Source organism: Lynx rufus, unplaced genomic scaffold, assembly GCF_022079265.1.
Source record: "Lynx rufus isolate CCGP_SWC_20201006 ecotype Redwood Valley unplaced genomic scaffold, mLynRuf1.p SCAF_2, whole genome shotgun sequence".
NCBI lineage: Eukaryota > Metazoa > Chordata > Mammalia > Carnivora > Felidae > Lynx > Lynx rufus.
This window is the reverse complement of record NW_025814834.1, coordinates 102,980,982-103,000,834: the sequence shown is the minus strand read 5'-3', so window position 1 is coordinate 103,000,834 and position 19,853 is coordinate 102,980,982. Positions and strand designations below refer to the sequence as shown.

Here is a 19,853-nt window from a genome sequence, read left to right as displayed (position 1 = left end):
TTGTAGCTTAAAATAACACACATTTATTCTCTTCTAGTTTTGGAGGCCAGAATTTCAAAATTAGTTTCACTGGGCTAAAATCAAGGTGCTGGTAGGACTAGTTCTTTCCAGTAATTTTACTTTTTTATACCACGGATTATATGTACCAATTTGACGTTACCCCTTGTCAGATGCTTTAAAATTCAGTGCCACATGTGTCTGGGCTGCGGTGCGGAATCTGCACTTTGTGTGAGTGCTAGAATGTCCCTCCACTATGGCCACTGACTTCATTCTTTTTCTGGGACAGGAGGGTTTACAACCTTGTCTCTAAAATGTGGAGAATAGGAAGTTTGGGCTTGTTGTAGAGGGAGAAAAACATATACGTATACATATATGTGCGTGTGTGTGTGTGTGTATATACATACATATGTATGTATGTATAAATATGTACATGTATACATACATATGTATACATACATACGCACACACGCACATATATATATAATAAAGTTATAAGGAAACAATATGCTCTTTGAAAAGGTTGTGAAATACAGTGATGTCATTCTCCATTCAGTGTTGCATTTTTACATTGTTGGACTTGTCCATATGATCGTACGATTAGGTACAAAGACCTGATTCATAATATTCAAATACTCAATATCATGACATTTAAAAAAAAATCAGGAAATTTTCCTCTTGTAGTTGGAAATCTATTAGAATTGTTTCTTATGTTAAAAATGGTTTTTAAGTTTATTTATTTTGAGAGAGAGAGAGTGGAGCAGGGGCAGAGAGAGAGAGGGAGAGAGAGAATCCTGGGCAGGCTCCGTGCTGCCAGTGCAGAACCCACCATGGGACTTGAACTCATGAACTGTGAGGTCATGACCTGAGCCGAAACCAGGAGTCTGATGCTTAACCAACTGAGCCACCCAGGAGCCTGTTTCTTATATTTTAAACACATGTTCCAACCTGGCATGTTAGAGTTATACAATTAGAGCTTATCTTTCCAATTGAACAATGTCTTTATTTAAAGAAATAAAGTTGCGTTAGAATGTTTCTGGAATCTGGCTTTATAAATTTTCATCTAAGCCATAACCATTCTAGTTAAGTACAGACCATACACCCCAGGGATGGTTCTTCCACGTTTCCTCTTCAGCTTTTTATAAGGAAAAGGGTTAATATATTTTTACAGATACAGATTTAAAACTTAAGAAAAACTTTACCCCAAAGCCCTCATTTGTGCTTTATCCAGCTTCCAGTCATTTTTCTCATTTCCCCATCTGCATTCTGTTTTCCATTTTCTGTTCCTCGTCTGTGGGGCTTGTAAAGCAACCCTGGACCAGCGACCAGCCCATCAGTTTTCCAACAACCCAGCAACCCAGCTGTAGTTTTAGTCTCCTTCCTCAGCCAGAGGAAGAGACTTCCAACTGTCTTAATGACCTTGATCACAAAGGCATTTCCCCCATTTCCTCAATTTTCTACTTTTAGAGACTTCTTAATTACCAGGTATCTACAGAAATGTCTTCCCACTATTACAATGAAACTATCTGGATACCTTCCTGTGAGAGCCTCCTGTTTGGAGGAGCCTACTGTTTGGAGCTCACAAGCTCAGTTTTTTGTTTTTTGTTTTTCCCAATGTTTATTTATTTTTGAGAGAGAGAGAGACAGAACACGAGCAGGGGAGGGGCAGAGAGAGAGACGGGGGGGAGACACAGAATCCGAAGCAGGCTCCAGACTCTGAGCTGTCAGCACAGAGCCAACACAGGGCTTGAACCCATGAACTGCGAGATCATGATCTGAGCTGAACTCAGATGCTCAACCTACTGAGCCACCCAGGTGCCCCCTGAGCTCAGTTTTTGTTGAATGAATGAGTCAATCAATAGTACAGTGTAAATAATTACCGTAATATGATTCATGGTTATCAAGAAAATGTACCTGTGTGTGTATTATGGGGTTGTTTGTAAAGTCAGAATAATTCCTATTAAAGAGTTTTAAAATGAAAACTCTAGGGACGCCTGGGTGGCTCAGTCGGTTGGGCGTCCGTCTTCGGCTCAGGTTATGATCTCGAGGTTCTTGGGTTTGGGCCCCACATCGGGCTCCGTGCTGACAGCTCAGAGCCTGGAGTCTGCTTTGGATTCTGTGTCTCCCTCTCTCTCTGTCCCTCCCCTACTTGTGCTCAAATAAATTAAAAAATAAATAGACATAAAAAAATTGTTTTAAAATAAAAACTCTGATTTCTCCTATTTTGTGAGTTTGGAAACCAGGTAACTACTCTTGTTAAAAGTTTATGAGAGGAAGAAATCATACCCTGCAAGAAATTTTTTAAGAAATGTGCAAGATCTTTAAGAAGAAAACTTCAGAATGCTAGTGAGGGTTATTCAGTTGTCCAGGTCCATTGAACTGAACTCCCCTGAAGATGTTTGCATTTTATTTATGTGAAATTCTACCTCAATTTAACAACAACAACAACAAAAAAAATAGACACACCAAAAGGATCCAACGTAAGACTTAAATGGAAATGCTTAGGGTATTTGGATAGGAAGATGCACCAGCTTGAAGATGTCTGTTTTCTCTTAGTTAACTTATGAATTTAATGTCACCCCAATAAAATACAGCAGCAGTTGTGTATATATATGAATTAAAGAAGCTGATTGTAATACTAATATGCAAAAAGTAAGAACAGTCAGGAAAAGGAAGAGAAAGGAGAGTGGCCAGCCCTGACATGTATTAGCCATATGATTAAACTAAAGTAAATAAAACAGCGTAGTAACTGGCACATGAACTGTTAGGTGAATGGCACAGAATTAAAAGTACAGAAAGAGACCCAAATATATACGGGAATTTAGTGTATAGTAAATTCAAAGCTGTAGAGAAAATATGGAGGATTCTGTAAGTGTTACTGGGACAACTGGGGAGACGTCCAGAAAACCGCTAAATTGAATCCGTATTCTTTTCTTCATGCCAAAATAAATATCCATCGGGTTAATGACTTAAGTGTGACAGTAGAGCCCACAGGTAGGAATGTAGATGAAACAGATTGAACATGGGTAGATCATTTGTTCATGCCGGGTGATGGGTACGTGGAGGGTTCGGTATGCTGCTCGGTATACAGTGTATGTTTGAGATTCTCCATAATTAAAAGCTTAGAAGAAATGAAATTGATAAACATGTTTGAAGAAAACGTGAAATTTTAGAAGGAATTTTGGAATGAAGGCCGTTCTAAGTAAGATGTAGAAAACCCAGAAACTGTAAGAAAAATTGCTAAGTTTACTTCATGTATTTATTCAACAGGCATTCAGCACTTTTACTAGAAAAAAAACATTATAAGAAAAAAATCAAGGAAGGAATGAACACTGGAGCAAAATTTTCTTTTTTTTCTTTTTTTTTAACTTTATTTTTGATTTTTTAAAATTTACATCCAAATTAGTATATAGTGAAGCAATGATTTCAGTAGATTCCTTAATGCCCCTTACCCATTTAGCCCATCCCCCCCCTCAACCCCTCCAGCAACCCTCAGTTTGGTCTCCATATTTATGAGTCTTTTTTGTTTGGAGCAAAATTTTCTAAGTTATATTACAGACAAGGCCTAATTTTCTTTGTGTGTGTGTGTGTGTGTGTGTGTGTGTGTGTGTGTATTACAATTCTGTTTAGAAAATTATCATTTGAGGGGCATCTGGCTGGCTCAGAATAGCATGTAACTCTTGATCTCGGGGTTATGAGTTCAAGTCCCATGTTGGGTATAGAGATTACTTAAAAATAAAGTCTTTTTTAAAAAATTATCCTCTGAGCCCATTAAAAAACAAAATATTTATGGCTTTACTCAAAATAAATACAAATTAAGACTGCACATAATCTTCATCTGTTAGGTTGCCAAAGATCAGACGGTGTTGATAATACCGTCAGGGGGGCTGTGAGAAACAGGTACTCTCAGCAATTGGTAGCATTCCTGTAAAGTGGTACCACTTCTGTGAAGCATAATTTAGCAATATCTGCCAGAAAAAAAATTGTGTGTATTCTCTGACCCAACGGTTCTACTTCTGGGAATTTATCTTACATATAAAACTTGTGCAAAATCTATCTTCGCCATAAAACTTGTATGTATGCAAAATGACACACGTATGAGAGGTTATTTGTTGCAGGGTTCTTTATGGTGGCAAGGGATGGAAACAATCTAATGGCCATCAGTGAGGACAGAGTGTGTGTATGTGTGTTTGTGTCTCTTCAGTGGAATACCCTGCAGCCTTGCTAAATTATGAGGCATCTCGTATAGCGATTTGGAATGATTTTAAGCTATGTTTTAAGAGAAAAAAGCAAAGTGTTAGAATATAGCGTACAATATGCTGTTATTTGTTTGAAAAATTTTACATGCACATTTCTGCCTGCATGAACATATACAGAGACAGTGTCTGGAAGGATACACCAGAATTAGTAGAAGTTATTTGTAGGAGAACTGGGCACCTGGTAGGTAGGGATTGGAAGGAGACGTACTTTACACTCCATCCATATGCACTTGGAGAATTTTGTATTATGAGTTTGTTACCTATTCTAAAATGATTTGTTTTAAATAACATTCCCCCAGCTGCCGCCCGTTTAATCTCTGTGCTCTGGAGATCAAGCCCTGTGCTCTCTAGTAGGTGAAGTTGTGAACTGTGGAGCATGGCTTCTGGGCCTTCTATTTTGGCTGCTGGAGTGGCCTTTCTGTGGACTCTCCCTCTTAACCATATTCTAGAAATAGACTATGTTGCTAAGCAGCTGCATTCTGGTTGACAAGTGGACTGTGTGTTCATCTCTGTGTGCTTTTTGGGGGCAGATATCAACTCAAAGTCTTCTCCTATAGTTATAATATTTAACTGGATTTGTAAAAAAAAAAAAAAAAATCATTGGAGGACAGATTCATCCACCACCACCTGAAACCTCATCTTGAAAGGTTACAGTCAATATCACATGGGATCAAGTTAATATGACATGGGATCATGTGTTTACTCGATAGGGCAAGGTTTTTAGATACATGGATGTAAGCTTGTTTTTCCCTGAAGTCAAGCTGGCCAGAGCTCAGGCTTCAGTTCCATGTACTCTGGGTCTGTTTCGTAACCTCTCTGTTTCTTGAAATACTGTGAGGATGAGATGATGATGATGGTGATGGTAGTGGCGGTGATGATCGTGGTGGTGGCGGTGGCGGCGATGATGATGGTGGTGATGATGATAATGGTGGTGGTGATGATCATGGTGGTGGTTGTGATGTGATGATGGTGGTGGTGGCAGTGGTGGTGGTGATGATGATGATAATGGTGGTGGTGGTGATGATGGTGATGGTAGTGATTATGATGATGGTGGTAGTTGTGGCGATGATGGTGGTGGTGGTGGCAATGATGATAATGATGGTGATGGTGGTGATGATGATGGTGGTGGTGATGGTGGTGGTGATGATGGCGGTGGTCGTGATGATGGTGGTGGTGATGATGGTGGTGGTGGTTGTGGCGATGATGATAATGATGATGGTGGTGGTGATGATGATAATGATGGTGGTGGTGATGATGGTGGTGGCGGTGGTGATGGTGGTGGTGGTGGTGATGGTGGTGGTGATGATGATGATGGTGACAGTGGTTGTGGCAATGATGATGGTGGTGGTGATGATGATGATGATGGTGACAGTGGTTGTGGCAATGATGATGGTGGTGGTGATGATGATGATGATGGTGACAGTGGTTGTGGCAATGATGATGGTGGTGGTGATGATGGTGGTGGTGGTGATGATGATGGTGGTAGTCGTTGTGGCAATGATGGTGGTGGTGGTGATGATGGTGATGATGATGGTAGTGATGATGGTGGTAGTGGTTGTGGCAATGATGATGGTGGTGATGGTGGTGGTAGTCATTGTGGCGATGATGATGATGGTGGTGGTGGTGATGATGGTGATGATGATGATGGTGGTGGTGGTGATGGTGGTGGTGGTTGTGGCAATGATGATGATGATAATGGTGGTGGTGGTGGTTGTGGCAATGATGATGATGATAATGGTAGTGGTGGTGGTGATGATGGTGATAGTGGTCTCCTGGAATACTGTGAGGATGAGATGATGATGATGATGATGATAATGGTGGTGGTGGTGGTAATGATGGTAATGGTGGTCTCCTGGAATACTGTGAGGATGAGATGATGATGATGATGACGACGACGATGACGACAGCAACAACAGAATAGCAGCAGCTAATGTGGAGAGTCCTTGCTCTGTGACGGATAACCTATTGATGGTTTCATCTCATTTCATCTTCACCACAGGGAAAAAGAGAAGATTCCTTCCTCTACCCTTTTCTACAAAGGAGGAAACTAAGTCTTGGAGAGGCTGTGTAGTTTGTTGAGAACACACAGCGGGGCATTGGTGGAAACCAAATTTTAATCTGGACCTGGTGCCAAAGCCCTGTGCTCCCCAGCCCTTGCGGAGCGAGCACACATAATGGGTGTTCACATGTGTGTGCTTCTGCCCTGTCGGTGGTGGGAACAGCATGTGACTCCGGTTATTGCCGTGACCCAGGGTAACAATCCTGTGTCTTCAAGAAGTCTTACCAAACACAAAGCACCTATAAGTACTGGTAAGATGCAGGTTTTCTTTCTTTCCAGACGAATGAGCTTGTGTTGAGTCTGGAAGATGACGACAGACTCATGCTGAAGGAAGACAGCACGCTGCGAGCCGCTGGAATCGGTGAGTGAGAGGGGCCCTGCGGTGCTGGAGGGGCGCTCGCTCCCCCAGCCTCTCTGCTGACGCCCGGCTGATGTTTGGATAACTCACCGCAAAGTAAATGCTACCCTGGGTGCTCTTTACACTCCCTGATAATTATTCAGAGGAGGAGGACGAGAATGATGTACATTCAGATCATTTGACTGAGGGCAGGAGATATCTGCTCTCCAAATGTGCAGAATGCAAATAGTTCTTTTCAGCAGGTATGCTCAGAATTCTGCTGAGAGTTATTTTAAGTGATTGACAGGTTATTACTCACTTAATAACCTACTTACTCTTATCAGCATCATTTGAACTGACGGTTTGAGAGAAACGGACCTGGTAGAAGTAACGTGGAATAATGAAGTAAGATGTTGTTTGTATAACGTGCAGCGCAGTTTCTAATAGTCTTCTGGATCACTCAGGGCCGCCAAGCCGTGGAATTTCAAGCAGGAGCCTAGTGTGTGCGGTTGAAAAGGGGCCCCACCTAGCTCTTCAACCTGCGTGTGGTTCTGTTTTAAAGAAATACCATGTGACATGTTTTGTGACCATTAGATGTCAGTCTAATTCTGTGTATGTACACCTAAAGATCATCTGGCAATAGCAGTGAAGATTTTCAGAGGTGTGAGCAGTTAAAGGCACTATGCCTCTGACGTACCTCTGCGGTCAGTGACTAATGAAACAGCACAGATCACACTTCCTTCATAATTATTTACATGTACTGGTTAAGGGGTACTCTAAGTGAGGTCCCTGTTAGGAAGCTTTCCATCTTTTTGGCAGGTGTTCTCTTGAGTCATTTTAGTGACATATGTCAGGAATTCAGTTTCGAAGGATCCGTGTGGCTAAGGTAAGTTCCTGACATGTCTTCTAATTTAAGTAGGATTTTGAATAACACGTTACAAAATCTTAGACTGACTTTCCCTGTTTGTTTCCACTTTTAGCTGGATTTAGTGTCTTTTCATATTATAAATCGGTAAGATTGCTATTGTTTGAAAACACGGTTTTTATTTTGGCATTTATTTCTTCAAATGCTATTATATTATTACAGCAAGTGGCACCTGTGTTATTGACGCATACAGCACCTAGACGTTAGCCCCGCTTGTTACTAACGCATAAAGCTGTAATTATTATAACATTGCTGTGGTATTAATGTACGGATTGAAAGCTCCATGGAAAAGATCAGAAGCAAACTAAAAAAGAAGTCAGAGTTCGCAATATGATACAGTTTTGACATCTCAAATGAGTGGGGAAAGAGTGAATTAGCTAGAAAATGATGTCAGGCCCATTGCCAAAGCATTCAGGAAAATAAAATTTAAATCCTTATCTCAATCTTTATTCCAAAATAAGTTGTGGATTGATTAAATGTCACAATGTAAAAAAAATTTTTTTTAAGTAAAATGTAGCTTAGTAATTTCATAATCATGGGGAGAAGAGCTCTCCAAGCATGACTTTGAAGGCAGAGCCATAAATCGGGGCGAGATGATATATTTGACCACGTAAAAACGAAAAATTGTAAACAGAGTTAAAGCAGAAGCACCAAACTATGAAAAATTACTTTGTATATGACAAAAAAGTTATTAGCCTGAATTGATAAAAGCTCTTATAATTAGCTTGAAAAAGATAAGAAATCCTACTGGTGGAAGAAATAGCTAACATATGAGAAATAGTTCAGCCTTATTAGTCCTGAGAGAGAGATACATGATGATAGATGCTATTTTATGTAGTAATAGTAATCTAGTGGTTAAGAATTAGAGACTGGAGCCAGAGCGCTTGGGTTTACAACCTCATTCTGCCACTTACTGGCTGGGTGACCTTGGACAAGTACCAATTTGTTATTTATTATTTCTTTTAAACATTAAAAAACATTTTTAAAAAATATTTATTTTTGAGAAATAGAGCACGAGCAGGGGAGGGGCAGAGAGAGAGGGAGACACAGAATCCGAAGCCGGCTCCAGGCTCCAAGCTGTCAGCATACAGCCTGACATGGGGCTCGAACCCATGAACCGTGAAATCATGACCCGAGCCAAAGTCGGCCGCTTAACCAACTGAGCTGCCCAGGCTCCCTGACAAGTAGTGGTTTCAAGACTAGCAGACATGAAGAAAAGTGGTAGTATCCAAGAGAATGTTGGGAAGTGGATACTCTTTTGTACTACTCTTGGGAATGTATATTACCTCTAACTTCCTGTAGGTCAGTTTGGCCAATGAGACTTTCTCGCTCCTTAACTTTGTCTTGTATCTGTTACCAGGCCAACAGGAGTACGCTTCCTCAAACTCTGTGACTCCCCGGAGGTTGAGATGTGCCTTCAGAGGGGTGGCAGGGGTTCTCTCACCTTCCCTGTTTGTGAAATCACTGGTGTAGAGCTTTCTTTATTGAATGGAAATAGAATATGTTGTGTGATACCATTACTGTTTAAAATACATGTTTACACATCTGTATGTGTATATGGAGAAAAGATCATGTAACAAAATTTTAGAAATGGTTCTTCAGGCGGTGGCACTTTAAACAATTGATCTTTTTTTTCCTCTCCATATTGTCTAATTGTTCTTGTAGTGGAAAATTTTTATACAGTTCACATATACTTAATTTGTAAATTAAGGAACCAATTATAAAGAATAGACTCCTGAAAATTGGTTTGAGTGAGGGCTCTGCATTTCACTTATTTTGTGACCTTTGGGAAGGCATTTAGTGTTTTCGAATGTTCTGATCTCTGTAACACAAAACAGAACCAACTAGACCTGTGTCAGACTGTTGTCTTAAGAGTTGAATGAAAAAAATCTATGAAAGCATCTGGAACGATGTCCGTAGAGACCCTCAGAAATACTTGCTTGGAAACCATTTTGGAGAAGGCAGTTGGCAAATGTGAGTTGTTGGTTTAATTGTTTAATTAATCTCAGACTCCTGTACGGGCACCTGGGTGGCTCAGTCGGTTAAGCATCCGACTTCAGCTCAGATCATGATCTCACAGTTTGTTGGTTCGAGTCCTGCATCGGGCTCTGTACTGACAGCTCAGAACCTGGAGCCTGCTTTGGATTCTGTGTCTCCCTTTGTCTCTACCCCTCCCCTGCACAAGCTCGCTTGCGTGCGCGCGCTCTCTCTCTCTCTCTCTCTCTCAAAAAGTAAATAAATAAACATTAAGAAAAATTAAAAAAAACCTTTCAGACTCATGTAATGAACCACCTGCGAAGGTAAGCATCAAATCCACCTTTTTGTCATTCCTGTTTTAAAGCCATGGGTCTTTGATGAGAATCAGATCCTTTCCACGAGTCCCAGGGTGCTACAAGAACCTTGCAAGCCCCTAGCCCTGCTCAGGGGTGACGCTAGGCCCAGCCTGAGTGGCTCTCCTGTCCCACAGCGTCCCTCTGTGTTGCCTGGGGCCGTGTAGCTGTACCCTGGAGAAGCTTCATTTAACACCTGGAGGAGGAGGCGACGGGCCCTGGAGACCAACCAAAAATTCTAAGTGGGAGTAGAGTTGTAAAAACGACCCTTGACGTGTGCGACTTTTCTAGGGAATTGCCCCTCCCTCAGTGCTGTGTCTGGTTAGGTTTTTAAGAGGTTTAAGGGAAAAATTTGAAGTCGTCCCTCTCCCTTTGTACCACTTGATCTTGCTGTAGAGCTGTCACTCTGCCATCATAGCCAGTTGCCATGGGAATAATGCCAATGTAACAAATTTATCATTAGGACTTTTCTGCAGAATTCATGAAAGGGAAAGAAGGACTGTGTGTGTGGAGGGGAAATTAGGGGAACAAACTTGTTTGAAGATCTCTTTTCTCACGGAGAAATTCTCCAGTTCCTGCTCCGACCTTTTATCTGCATTGCAGATCCCAATTGTATATTCTGCGCCTGACGTCAGGGCAAATTTTCGCTTGCGGACTCAGAGCTAAAAGACAGAAGTAAAAAGATTTGCTTTTTGGAAGGAAGAAGAAAGCTTGGCTCAGAACTGTTATTTGTAATTGAAAGATTTTTACCTTGTTATTAATGATTGTGGTTTTGTGCACTGATTCCCCTAAGTGGTAGATTTGCATGTAAGTATTTTGGGGGTATCTCTTTCCTTTTGCAACACTCTGCCACTATTATCTTTTGAGTCTTCTTTCCTTAGAAAAGAAATGGTGGCAAGGTAACTCTTTTCAACCAGTTGTGTTTTGCTGGAAATATTTTAAGACAAGATACAGTGGGCCAAACCAGAAGTGCTGATCTGAGGGAAGAGCTTGCGTAAAACCAGATGCTGTGATCCTTCCAAAGCTCCCTTGTGGTCTGTTTTCCTCCTGCGTGTCACCTCTTGGTGCCTGCCCACGACCAGATCCCTGACTCTGTGCCCAGCACTTTCTGATGACCTCACACGTAGAGCTGATATTGTGGGATTCTTTGACTTCCATTCCTTTATCGGGCTCGTGTTTGATTTGTGTTTCCTGAAGGTTTGGGTCCCTTTCCCATTCTCTTCTGGGCAGTAATATCTTCGGGCGGACGTGCTCTCCTCCCTTGACAGCGCGGGAAGGGGGCTGTTCTGTACTTTAAGCATCAACACAGTGATAGTCTGGTACTCAGGGAAGTAGGTGCTAGACCCAGGAAATTGGGCTTCCAGAGCAAGAGGTCTGGACTGTTTCCTTTCTACCTTCCCATCACCATTGTGGACATCACAGGCCTGTGTCCAGTCTGTCAAAGGTCAGATTTCCTTTACTATTCGTTTTCTTCAAACTGTAGCTTGAAACCCTCTCTGCCAGCTGATCTCAGGAACACCAGACGCTTGAAGCAAACATAAAATAAAAACCATTGTGTTTGGGAACTTTCTGCCGGATCCCTTTGGTGCAAAGTTAGAAATATAACTCAGCTGTGAGCACAGTTTTGAATGATTTGTACATTGGGATTTTGTGAACCTGGCAAGGGTAAGATGTATTCCTGGACCAGGAGAGAGGGCAGAACTTTGTCCTTTTGGTCTCAAATTGCCGCAGAAACCAAACCTCGCTCTTCCCGTATTGTGTGTGTGTGTGTGTGTGTGTGTGTGTGTGTACGTGTGTCCATAATCTGCAATTATTATCACATTACAGACTGCCTTGATCATTATCTGTCCCACAGAGTCAGCGCACAGGTCTCTGTCTCTCTTCTCATGCTACATTGGTGCTGACTAGTACAGGCCAGGGAGTTTGAAACTGCAATAAATCCTTGTCGATGGTGAGTTTTTTGAAATAAGCTAGTTAAGGAGTTTAAGCAGATTGCCTTGAATTTTCCTTGAGATTTCACATTTAAAATTGGTTTTTCTTACATCCTTTTATATAAAGGCATTATTATTTTCCTTTTAAAGTTGAACGTATATGGTGTCTGACCTGTTTGGACACATGGTATACAATTATTCATTTCATTTTCAAAGTTTGAATATCCTGGCTTATGTTCATTTCAGCAAACTTGAAAGTCTGCATTAAAATGATGCGTGGTATTTGAAGGATTCTTACTTGATATCATTTGATAGTAAGACAAAGGATGAACTGGCAATGTATTTATTGCGTTTTAGATTTTACATTCATTTCAGATCCACTTGCCAAGGCTCTGTGCACCCGAGTGCCCTGTCGCCTACAGCACATTTAATTTAAAATCAGGTGCCCTGGGGGACTGGCACACAGTAGCCTTCCCGAGGGTTCTTCTGGAGCCATTTTAAATAGAATTGGAGAAGCAAGAATTTAAGGGATGATGGTGCGAAAGGGTGATTATGGAGAGGTCTTGAAAATCTTTTGTAACTTGTTTTCATTTTAAATTCACAAGTAAATTTGCATCCTCAATACAGGAAATCGTTGTCTCAAACATTTTCAACAGAATTTTATTGATTTTAAAAAACATTCCATTTTGTTTGAGGACCACATTACTAAAGTTTACAATACATCTTAAGTCTTACTTTTTAATGTTCTGAGTAACCTGCTTTGAATTTGTGTCTTGTTTTCCAGTTTTTTAAGGGTGTCAGTTTTACCAGCCTGAAGTTTTTGAGTGTAATCCATTTGTCAGTCTTGTTTTTTTTTTTTTTTTTTTTTTTTTTTTTTTTTTTTTTTTTTCTGAGGAAAAGTATTCATCTGGAAATAAAATCTTGATCTTAGGAGGATCTCATTTTGAGCCTGTATTATGGGAGAAGGCGTAAATACTTTAGATAAATAATGAGTTGATCTGTAAGTTAATTAAACCCGAGCAAACCTGCATGTCAAAACAAAAATGCTTCGTCAGTGTTTTCTTTACATCCGCTTATTCTGAACCTGTTACTGCGGTACTGAGGAACCATACGATGCATCCCTTTCTCAAAAGGGGTACAGATAAATGTCAGCTGCAGTAAGTGAAAACCGTAATTACAGTTAGTGTGTATTGAGCAAAGTGCTGTGTGGGCAAAGCACTGTGTAAAGTTCTGTATGTAAATAGCACATCCTAGATAACACTTTGCATTGTGATTATTAAGAACAGGGTGCCTTTTGCCCATTCTCCATTTGAAGAACGATTAGCGTCGCTTATAAATGATATAGATCTACCTTTGGGCTTGCTTCACTTCAAAAAAGGAAACCCCGGGAGCTTTTTGTAGAAAGGACAGACCCCAAAACATCTTCTCTTTGAATACTGAATTTTCTGAAGCCCCCTTGTCAACAGTTTACTGATTCCAAGTGCAGGGCCTCTTAGCCATTCTTTTAAAGGCTGTTTTCTTGTAAAATGTAGCTGTACGTGAGCTTCTGGTTTGCCTGGGCTGCATTTGTTTACAGCCCCTCCTCACCGATTCTCTGTTTCTCTCTGCCCACCTCCTCCCCACCCCCAGGCTCATTGTGCTGAGATTGTAATCTGATTTTCATCAAGATTCATCTTCACTTAATCTTGAAGATGCAGTGAGACTGGAATGAGGATCTGAGACTATGGGTGTCTTTATTTTCTTCTTTCCACATTTCTGTGTTTTCCGTAATGAGCACGGGCAACTCATGATTGAGAAACAATAAATTTGATATTCTTAAGACCAGCATTTTTTTTTTTTTAACTGAAGTGCTGTGCCAAGCTCCTTAATTTCATTCTTTTGTGGTAAATTCTAGCGATGAGATGAGTTTGGTAAACTAAGAGACCCGGGGGTGGTAATCCTTGGCATCTTTCCCTATTATCCTATTTATTTGGCTTGAAGAGTTTTACTTGTCTGTTTTTACAGGATATGTTAATTGAGTGATCAGTATTCATTACAAATAATCTTGTCTGTTTTCTTGTCGAGATTCTGAAGGCCCTTTTGCTCTTTCTGTAAAAGCTAAGCAGACTGTATTAACTTCTGGTTTAATTTAAAAAACGAATGTGGAACTTGTTGGCGCACACCTTAAAGAATTGCATGTTTAATAATTGGAAGGCTTTCCATCAGATTTGTCTCCAGTCTGAATTAATAATGTTGCTGACTTATTGTTTTAGAAGACGGAGTCCTTGACCTGCTGGGTTGAAAGAATGTGACTGCTTTGCCCCTCTGTGGGTCCTTTAGCTGTGCTATATCCCCTGTGAATAATTAGAGGTGTTTGAAGGTATTGCGGTAGAAGCCAATTTGTGTCTTTCACTTTGCATATTGTTGAAGCCTCATGAATTAGTCATAAGCAGGCAAAAAATTAACTTCTTCAGACACATATTTTGATGGGTCATGAGGGAGAATGTAAAGTGATCTGTAAAGTATTCTACTGATCCTCTAAGTATTAAATTATTATACCTACAGGCTAATTTCAGAGAGAGAAAAAAAGAGCATTCTTCCTCCGCCTTCAGTAACTGAGCAGCAAATTTGGGGAAAAAAAAAATAAACGTTAATTTTCTAGGACTGTTAAGAGGTCTATAACATGAGCAATTTTATGGTTTCCTGGACACCAGAGTCTTGTACGAATTCTTGTTTTTAATTGTTTTCTTGGGTATTTTTCTTTTTAATTTTAAATTATTCGAGTTCAGAATTCTTCCAACAACAACCGATACTTCTTGTTGATTTGATGAAATGTGAAACCAAACAAGTAGCTCATTTTTCTCACTTTCGGCGTCTGAAACACTGAATCAGAGTAATATGGATTTCAATACTTGCTTAAAAATCTAGTTTTATATTAACATTTTTTTTCCATTGTCTTTTTTTTTTTTTTCCAGCTCATGAAACTGAAATTGCATTCTTCTGTGAAGAAGATTATAAGAACTACAAAGCTAATCCCATTTCATCCTGGTGAAAACCCTTTGGGGGCTCCCTTTTTGCATACCTGTCTTAAGCTCTTTATCCCACTAGTGAGTTTTTTTTTTTTGAAATTGATAAATAAACCTAAAAAATTAATCGCAGGCTCTGCGATTTTTGCTGAAGTCTGTGGTGTTTTCTGTCCCTGCAAGTCTGTACTTTTTCTTTTTTTCTTGTTGTAAAATAATGTATTTATTTATGAGAAAAAAACATATGATTTTTTTTTTAAGTGAAAGAAATGGTTATCCAAAAATCATCATGGACGATTGGTTCTCTAGTCATAACTTATTTTTCTGAAATTAGGGGTTATTTGGGTGGCTTGCATGTTGGGTTCCTTAAAAAGATTGGAAGTTGGGGCACCTGGGTGGCTCAGTCGGTTAAGCGTCCAACTGGAGATTCTCTCTCTTCCTGCCACTCTCTCTCTCTCTCTCTCTCTGCCCCTCCCCTACACGTGCTCTCTTGCATGTGTCCACCCTCTCTGTCTCTCAAATAATAAATTTCAAAAATAATTTTTTTAATAAAGAATATAAGACGAAGGTCATTCTGTTCATTTTGTGTTCTTCCCATGGTTTCCATTAGAGCCACTGGGGACCGTTACCGTCTTTGGTTAGCAGAGATTATGAGTCTCTCATGTGGCATCTTTTTGGCCACAGTGAGAGGTTTTCTGATGTAAGAGTGTTTCTTTTCTTTTCATATTTCAGCCCACACAAATAACACGACTGATTTCCCACCCCCCGAGCTGTGTTTCCTTACTTCAGGAGCAAACTATAATAGAACCAAACTCATTTCTTTGGAGAAAAAAGGTAGCAGGATGTTTGCACTTCTGGAAGAAAATTGTTCATTGAGAACAAGTCTAAGTCATGGAAGGTACATTTTTTTCAAAATAATATAATACTCTGGGTTCCCTATAATGGCTACTACCAGTTCCTAAAGAGTCCTGATTTCAAAGGGGCCTCTCGGACAGCATGTGGATCTAATGAGAACTCCTACAAAGTTAGTCGGCCCTAGAATTATTCCAAGAACCCTCAAAATTGCTAGTAGGACAAATTGGTTTCATTGTGGTAGAGGGCAACTTAAAAAAAAAAAATCAGCTTTGAAAGTCTGATTAACATAATCAAAATATGGTTTTTTGGGGCTTTATTGAAAGATTTAGTATAGTAGAGCCTTATTTAAAAGAGAAAGTTTATTCATGGTTTCATTCATTAAAAAAGGGCTGAATGGGCCAATGACCCAGGCTCCTGAGGAGTGAATAAACACTTAAATAAGACACAGTTTTTGCCTCAGCAAGTGGGGAAAGATATTTAAGCAAGTAATTTTAATATAGTAACAGTGGAAGCTGCCATGGGAACAATGATGATGGGATAGTTAATTCTATATTCTGTGCAGGCTTAGTTTTTATTTTTATTTATTTGTTTTGTTTTTTTTTTTAAGTTTATTTTGAGAGAGAAGAGAGCTGGGGAGGGGTAGAGAGAGAATCCCAAGCAAGCTCCATGCTGTGAATATGGAGCCCGAAATAGGGCTCTGTCCCACAAACTGCAATCATGACCTGAGCCAAAAGTAAGAGTTGAACACTTAACCAACTGAGCCACCCAGGTGCCCTGGGTTAATTTTTATTTAAAAAAAATTTTTTTTTAATGTTTATTTATTTTTGAGACAGAGACAGAGCATGAACAGGGGAGGGTCAGAGAGAATGGGAGACACAGAATCTGAAACAAGGCTCTGGGCTCCGAGCTGTCAGCACAGAGCCTGACGCGGGGCTTGAACTCACGGACCGCGAGATCATGACCTGGGCTGAAGTCGGACGCTCAACCGACTGAGCCACCCAGGTGCCCCTAATTTTTATTTTAAAAGAAGTATCCGTTGAGCTTTTTCTTAAAAGATTGAATAGGAATTTTTACTTAGTAGAAAATAAGGGAAAAGCTTTTAGGAAGAGGGACCAGCATGTGTAAAGGCAAAATGCTGTTAAAGAACTCAGGATTTTCCACAGGAAGTTACAGATTTCAATGTACTAGAGTGGAAGGCCCTTGCACCAGAGGGGAGGAAGAGAAGGCCAGAAGGGAGGTTGAGCTAGGCTTTATCTATCACGCTAAGGAGTTGGAACTTTACCTAGTAGGTAGTAGGGAGCCAATGGAAAGATTTAAACAGATAAATTATAGAAGTAGATTTGTATTTTAGAAAGGGAGCTTTGGCCGCAGCATCTAGAAGGCAGAAAGACAGTTGTCATGGACCAGGCAAAAGTCTGGATGGCTGACCTCCAGAGTTCGGCACAGGGGAAGGGGAGGGGAGGAGACTCTCGCGAGATAGTGTTGACATTTGGTCACGCGTTACATGGCAAGCATCTTGTGGGGTACTTTACATATATTATCTCATTCACTTTTTACCCCAGCTCTTCAGTCTTGATAGTATCATATCTATTTATGGATAAAGAAATTGGGGCCCAGAGAGGTAAGGTAGTTCACCCAAAGTGATGCAGTCGTGTACAGTGGGATTGGACCTGGGTGTATCTTGAAGTCCTGACCTTGCCCTGTCAGCCCTGTGGCCTCCAGTTAGAGGTGTGGGGTGGAGGGACTGGGGGAATCTGGGGTTTGGTGAGGGCTGGGTGTGGAGGGTGTAGCAGAAGGAGGAGTGGGGACTTGGTGATTCTTGCCGGAGCGAGTGGCTGGCTTGATGGCGAGGGCGTTGACCCAAGTAGGGGATTTGGTGAGGAGAAGAACAGGTTAGAGCACATTACATTTGCTCGTTTTGCACTCAGTTTACACACCAGTTTTTCATTTAAAAAAAATTTTTTTTATGTTTATTCGTTTTTGAAAGACAGAGACAGAGCACAAGCAGGGGTGGGGTGGAGAGAGAGGGGGACACAGACTCTGAAGCAGGCTCCAGGCTCTGAGCTGTCAGCACAGAGCCCGATGCGGGGCTCGAACCCATGAACCGTGAAATCATGACCTGAGCGGAAGTCGGATGCTCAACTGACTGAGCCACCCAGGCGCCCCGAGTTTTTCTTTTCTAAGAAAAATGAAGCCTTTTTTTTTTTTTACCTGTATATTTTCTTTTTTAACAAACAATGCAAAAAGATGCATACAAAGTCCTTTGTTTTGGTGTGTATTTTCCTGATTAGACAGTTACATATAGTTATAAACACAGGTGTGGAAATCAAAACTAGAAATGTCTTATGACTGAAGAGGGCTTTTACCAGGAATGGAAGATTGGTTCAAAACTACAGAAAACCTATCAAAGTAATTCACAAAATCTGTAGATTACAGGAGAAAGAAATTACGCTTCTCTCAGCTGCCAAACAAGCATTTGATGATCTGCAACCCCGGACATAAGTGAAAGGCAGGAAAAGGATGTGCCGTTCGCTTAGCGAAAGTTGTCCACAGAGAACCCGCTTACGGGACAAGTGTTCTAGGCAGACCTATCAGAGAAGATGCAGGACCAAGGTGACCACTGCTGCCGGGACTATCCAGAATTGTTCTGCGGGTCTTGTTGTAGCCAATACAATAAGAAAAGTGATAAGGAGCACAGATACTGGAGAGGAGGTAAACCATCCCTTTGCAGACAACAGGATTCCAAGCATATCGAGTGACACATTAGGAGAAGTAACGAGAGACTTCCAGAGCACCTGGTGACCAACCTACTGAGACGTGTGCACACAACGTTCCTAGAGGATATAAGAGACCTAAGCGAAGAGGGATCACATGTTCATAGATGGAAACCCCGGTGTCGTAAAGACGTAGGTTTGTACCGAACCTGTAACTTAGTGTAACCTCCATCAAAACCCCCAAGGATTTATATTGGCGTTTGACAAACTGGCTTAGAGATTTTATTTGGAAAAGGAAATGTGCGAAAAGAGCCACGATCAACTGAAAAAGCAAAAAGGAAGGGGGGTTACCCACCAGGTGTCAAAATATGCTTTAAAGGTGTATAATTAAAACAACTGGGGAGTGATACAGAAATAGACCAAAAAAAAAAAAAAAAAGAAAAAAAAAAGAGAATAACAAGTAAAACTAATGTATGTGGAAACTTAGTATATAATAAATGTATTTGTAAGAAAAGAAGGATAATTATATGCTAATTAATTCGGATGTAAATTAAAAAAAAAGAAAATTAAAAAAAAGAAAAGGATATTTTTAGCAGCTGGCTAGGCGTGAAAAGAGTGAGTTAGGGTCCTACTTGCTACCATTCACATAAATTTCAAATGGATTAAATAACTAGGCATGAAAAACAAGATGATGAGCTTATTAGGAAAAAAAATCGATTATGTATATGACCATGGGATAGAGAAGTCCTTAAAACACAAAATGCAAATACTATAATTTGCTAAATTTTATGTGTCTCTATGAAAAACTAACTCCCTCCCTCAAAAAAAAAAAAAGGTTGAAAGACAAGTGAATGGGAGAAACTACTTGCCGTTATTTAAAAAAAATTTTTTAATGTATTATTTTTGAGAGAGAGAGACAGAGCGTGAGTGGGGAAGGGGCAGAGAGAGACAGGAAGACATAGAATCCGAAGCAGCTTCAGGCTCCGAGCTGTCAGCACAAAGCCCAATGCGGGACTCGAACCCACGAACCGTGAGATCATGACCTGTGCTGAAGTTGGACACTCAACCGACTGAGCCACCCAGGTGCCCCATATTTGCAGTTATAAAGTAGACAAAGAATGGGGCTCCTGGGTGGCTCAGTCGGTTGAGTGTCTGACTCTTGATTCTGGCTCAGGTCATGATCTTACCGTTGGGTTAGTGAGATCGAGCCCCGAGTCAGGCTGATAGAGAAGAGTCTGCTTGGGATTCCCTCTCTCTCTCTCTCTCTCTCTCTCTCTCTCTCTCTCTCTCGCGCGCGCGCGCGCGCGCGTGCTTCCCCTTCCCCCCTCAAATAAACATGAAAAAAAATTTTACATAGACAAAGGATTCGTTTCCTGAATATGTGAATAACTGTTATTATAATAAGTCTATGAGAAATGGACACACATGCCACAAAAAAACAGAC

General features: G+C 40.6%; 1 protein-coding gene across 9 annotated transcripts in view; it reads left to right on the top strand.

The window, feature by feature from the left end:
* Positions 1 to 15,407, top strand: part of CUNH2orf76 (chromosome unknown C2orf76 homolog) — a 63,077-nt gene extending 47,670 nt beyond the window's left edge. For all 9 annotated transcript variants that reach the window (XM_047084672.1, XM_047084671.1, XM_047084666.1 and 6 more), the window contains 2 exons: positions 6,595 to 6,676; positions 14,793 to 15,407. In XM_047084672.1, the coding sequence (XP_046940628.1) occupies positions 6,595 to 6,676; positions 14,793 to 14,869 (159 nt within the window). In that variant the 3' untranslated portion in view covers positions 14,870 to 15,407. The remainder of the gene's footprint in view (positions 1 to 6,594; positions 6,677 to 14,792) is intronic.
* The last annotated feature ends 4,446 nt before the right edge of the window (positions 15,408 to 19,853 follow it).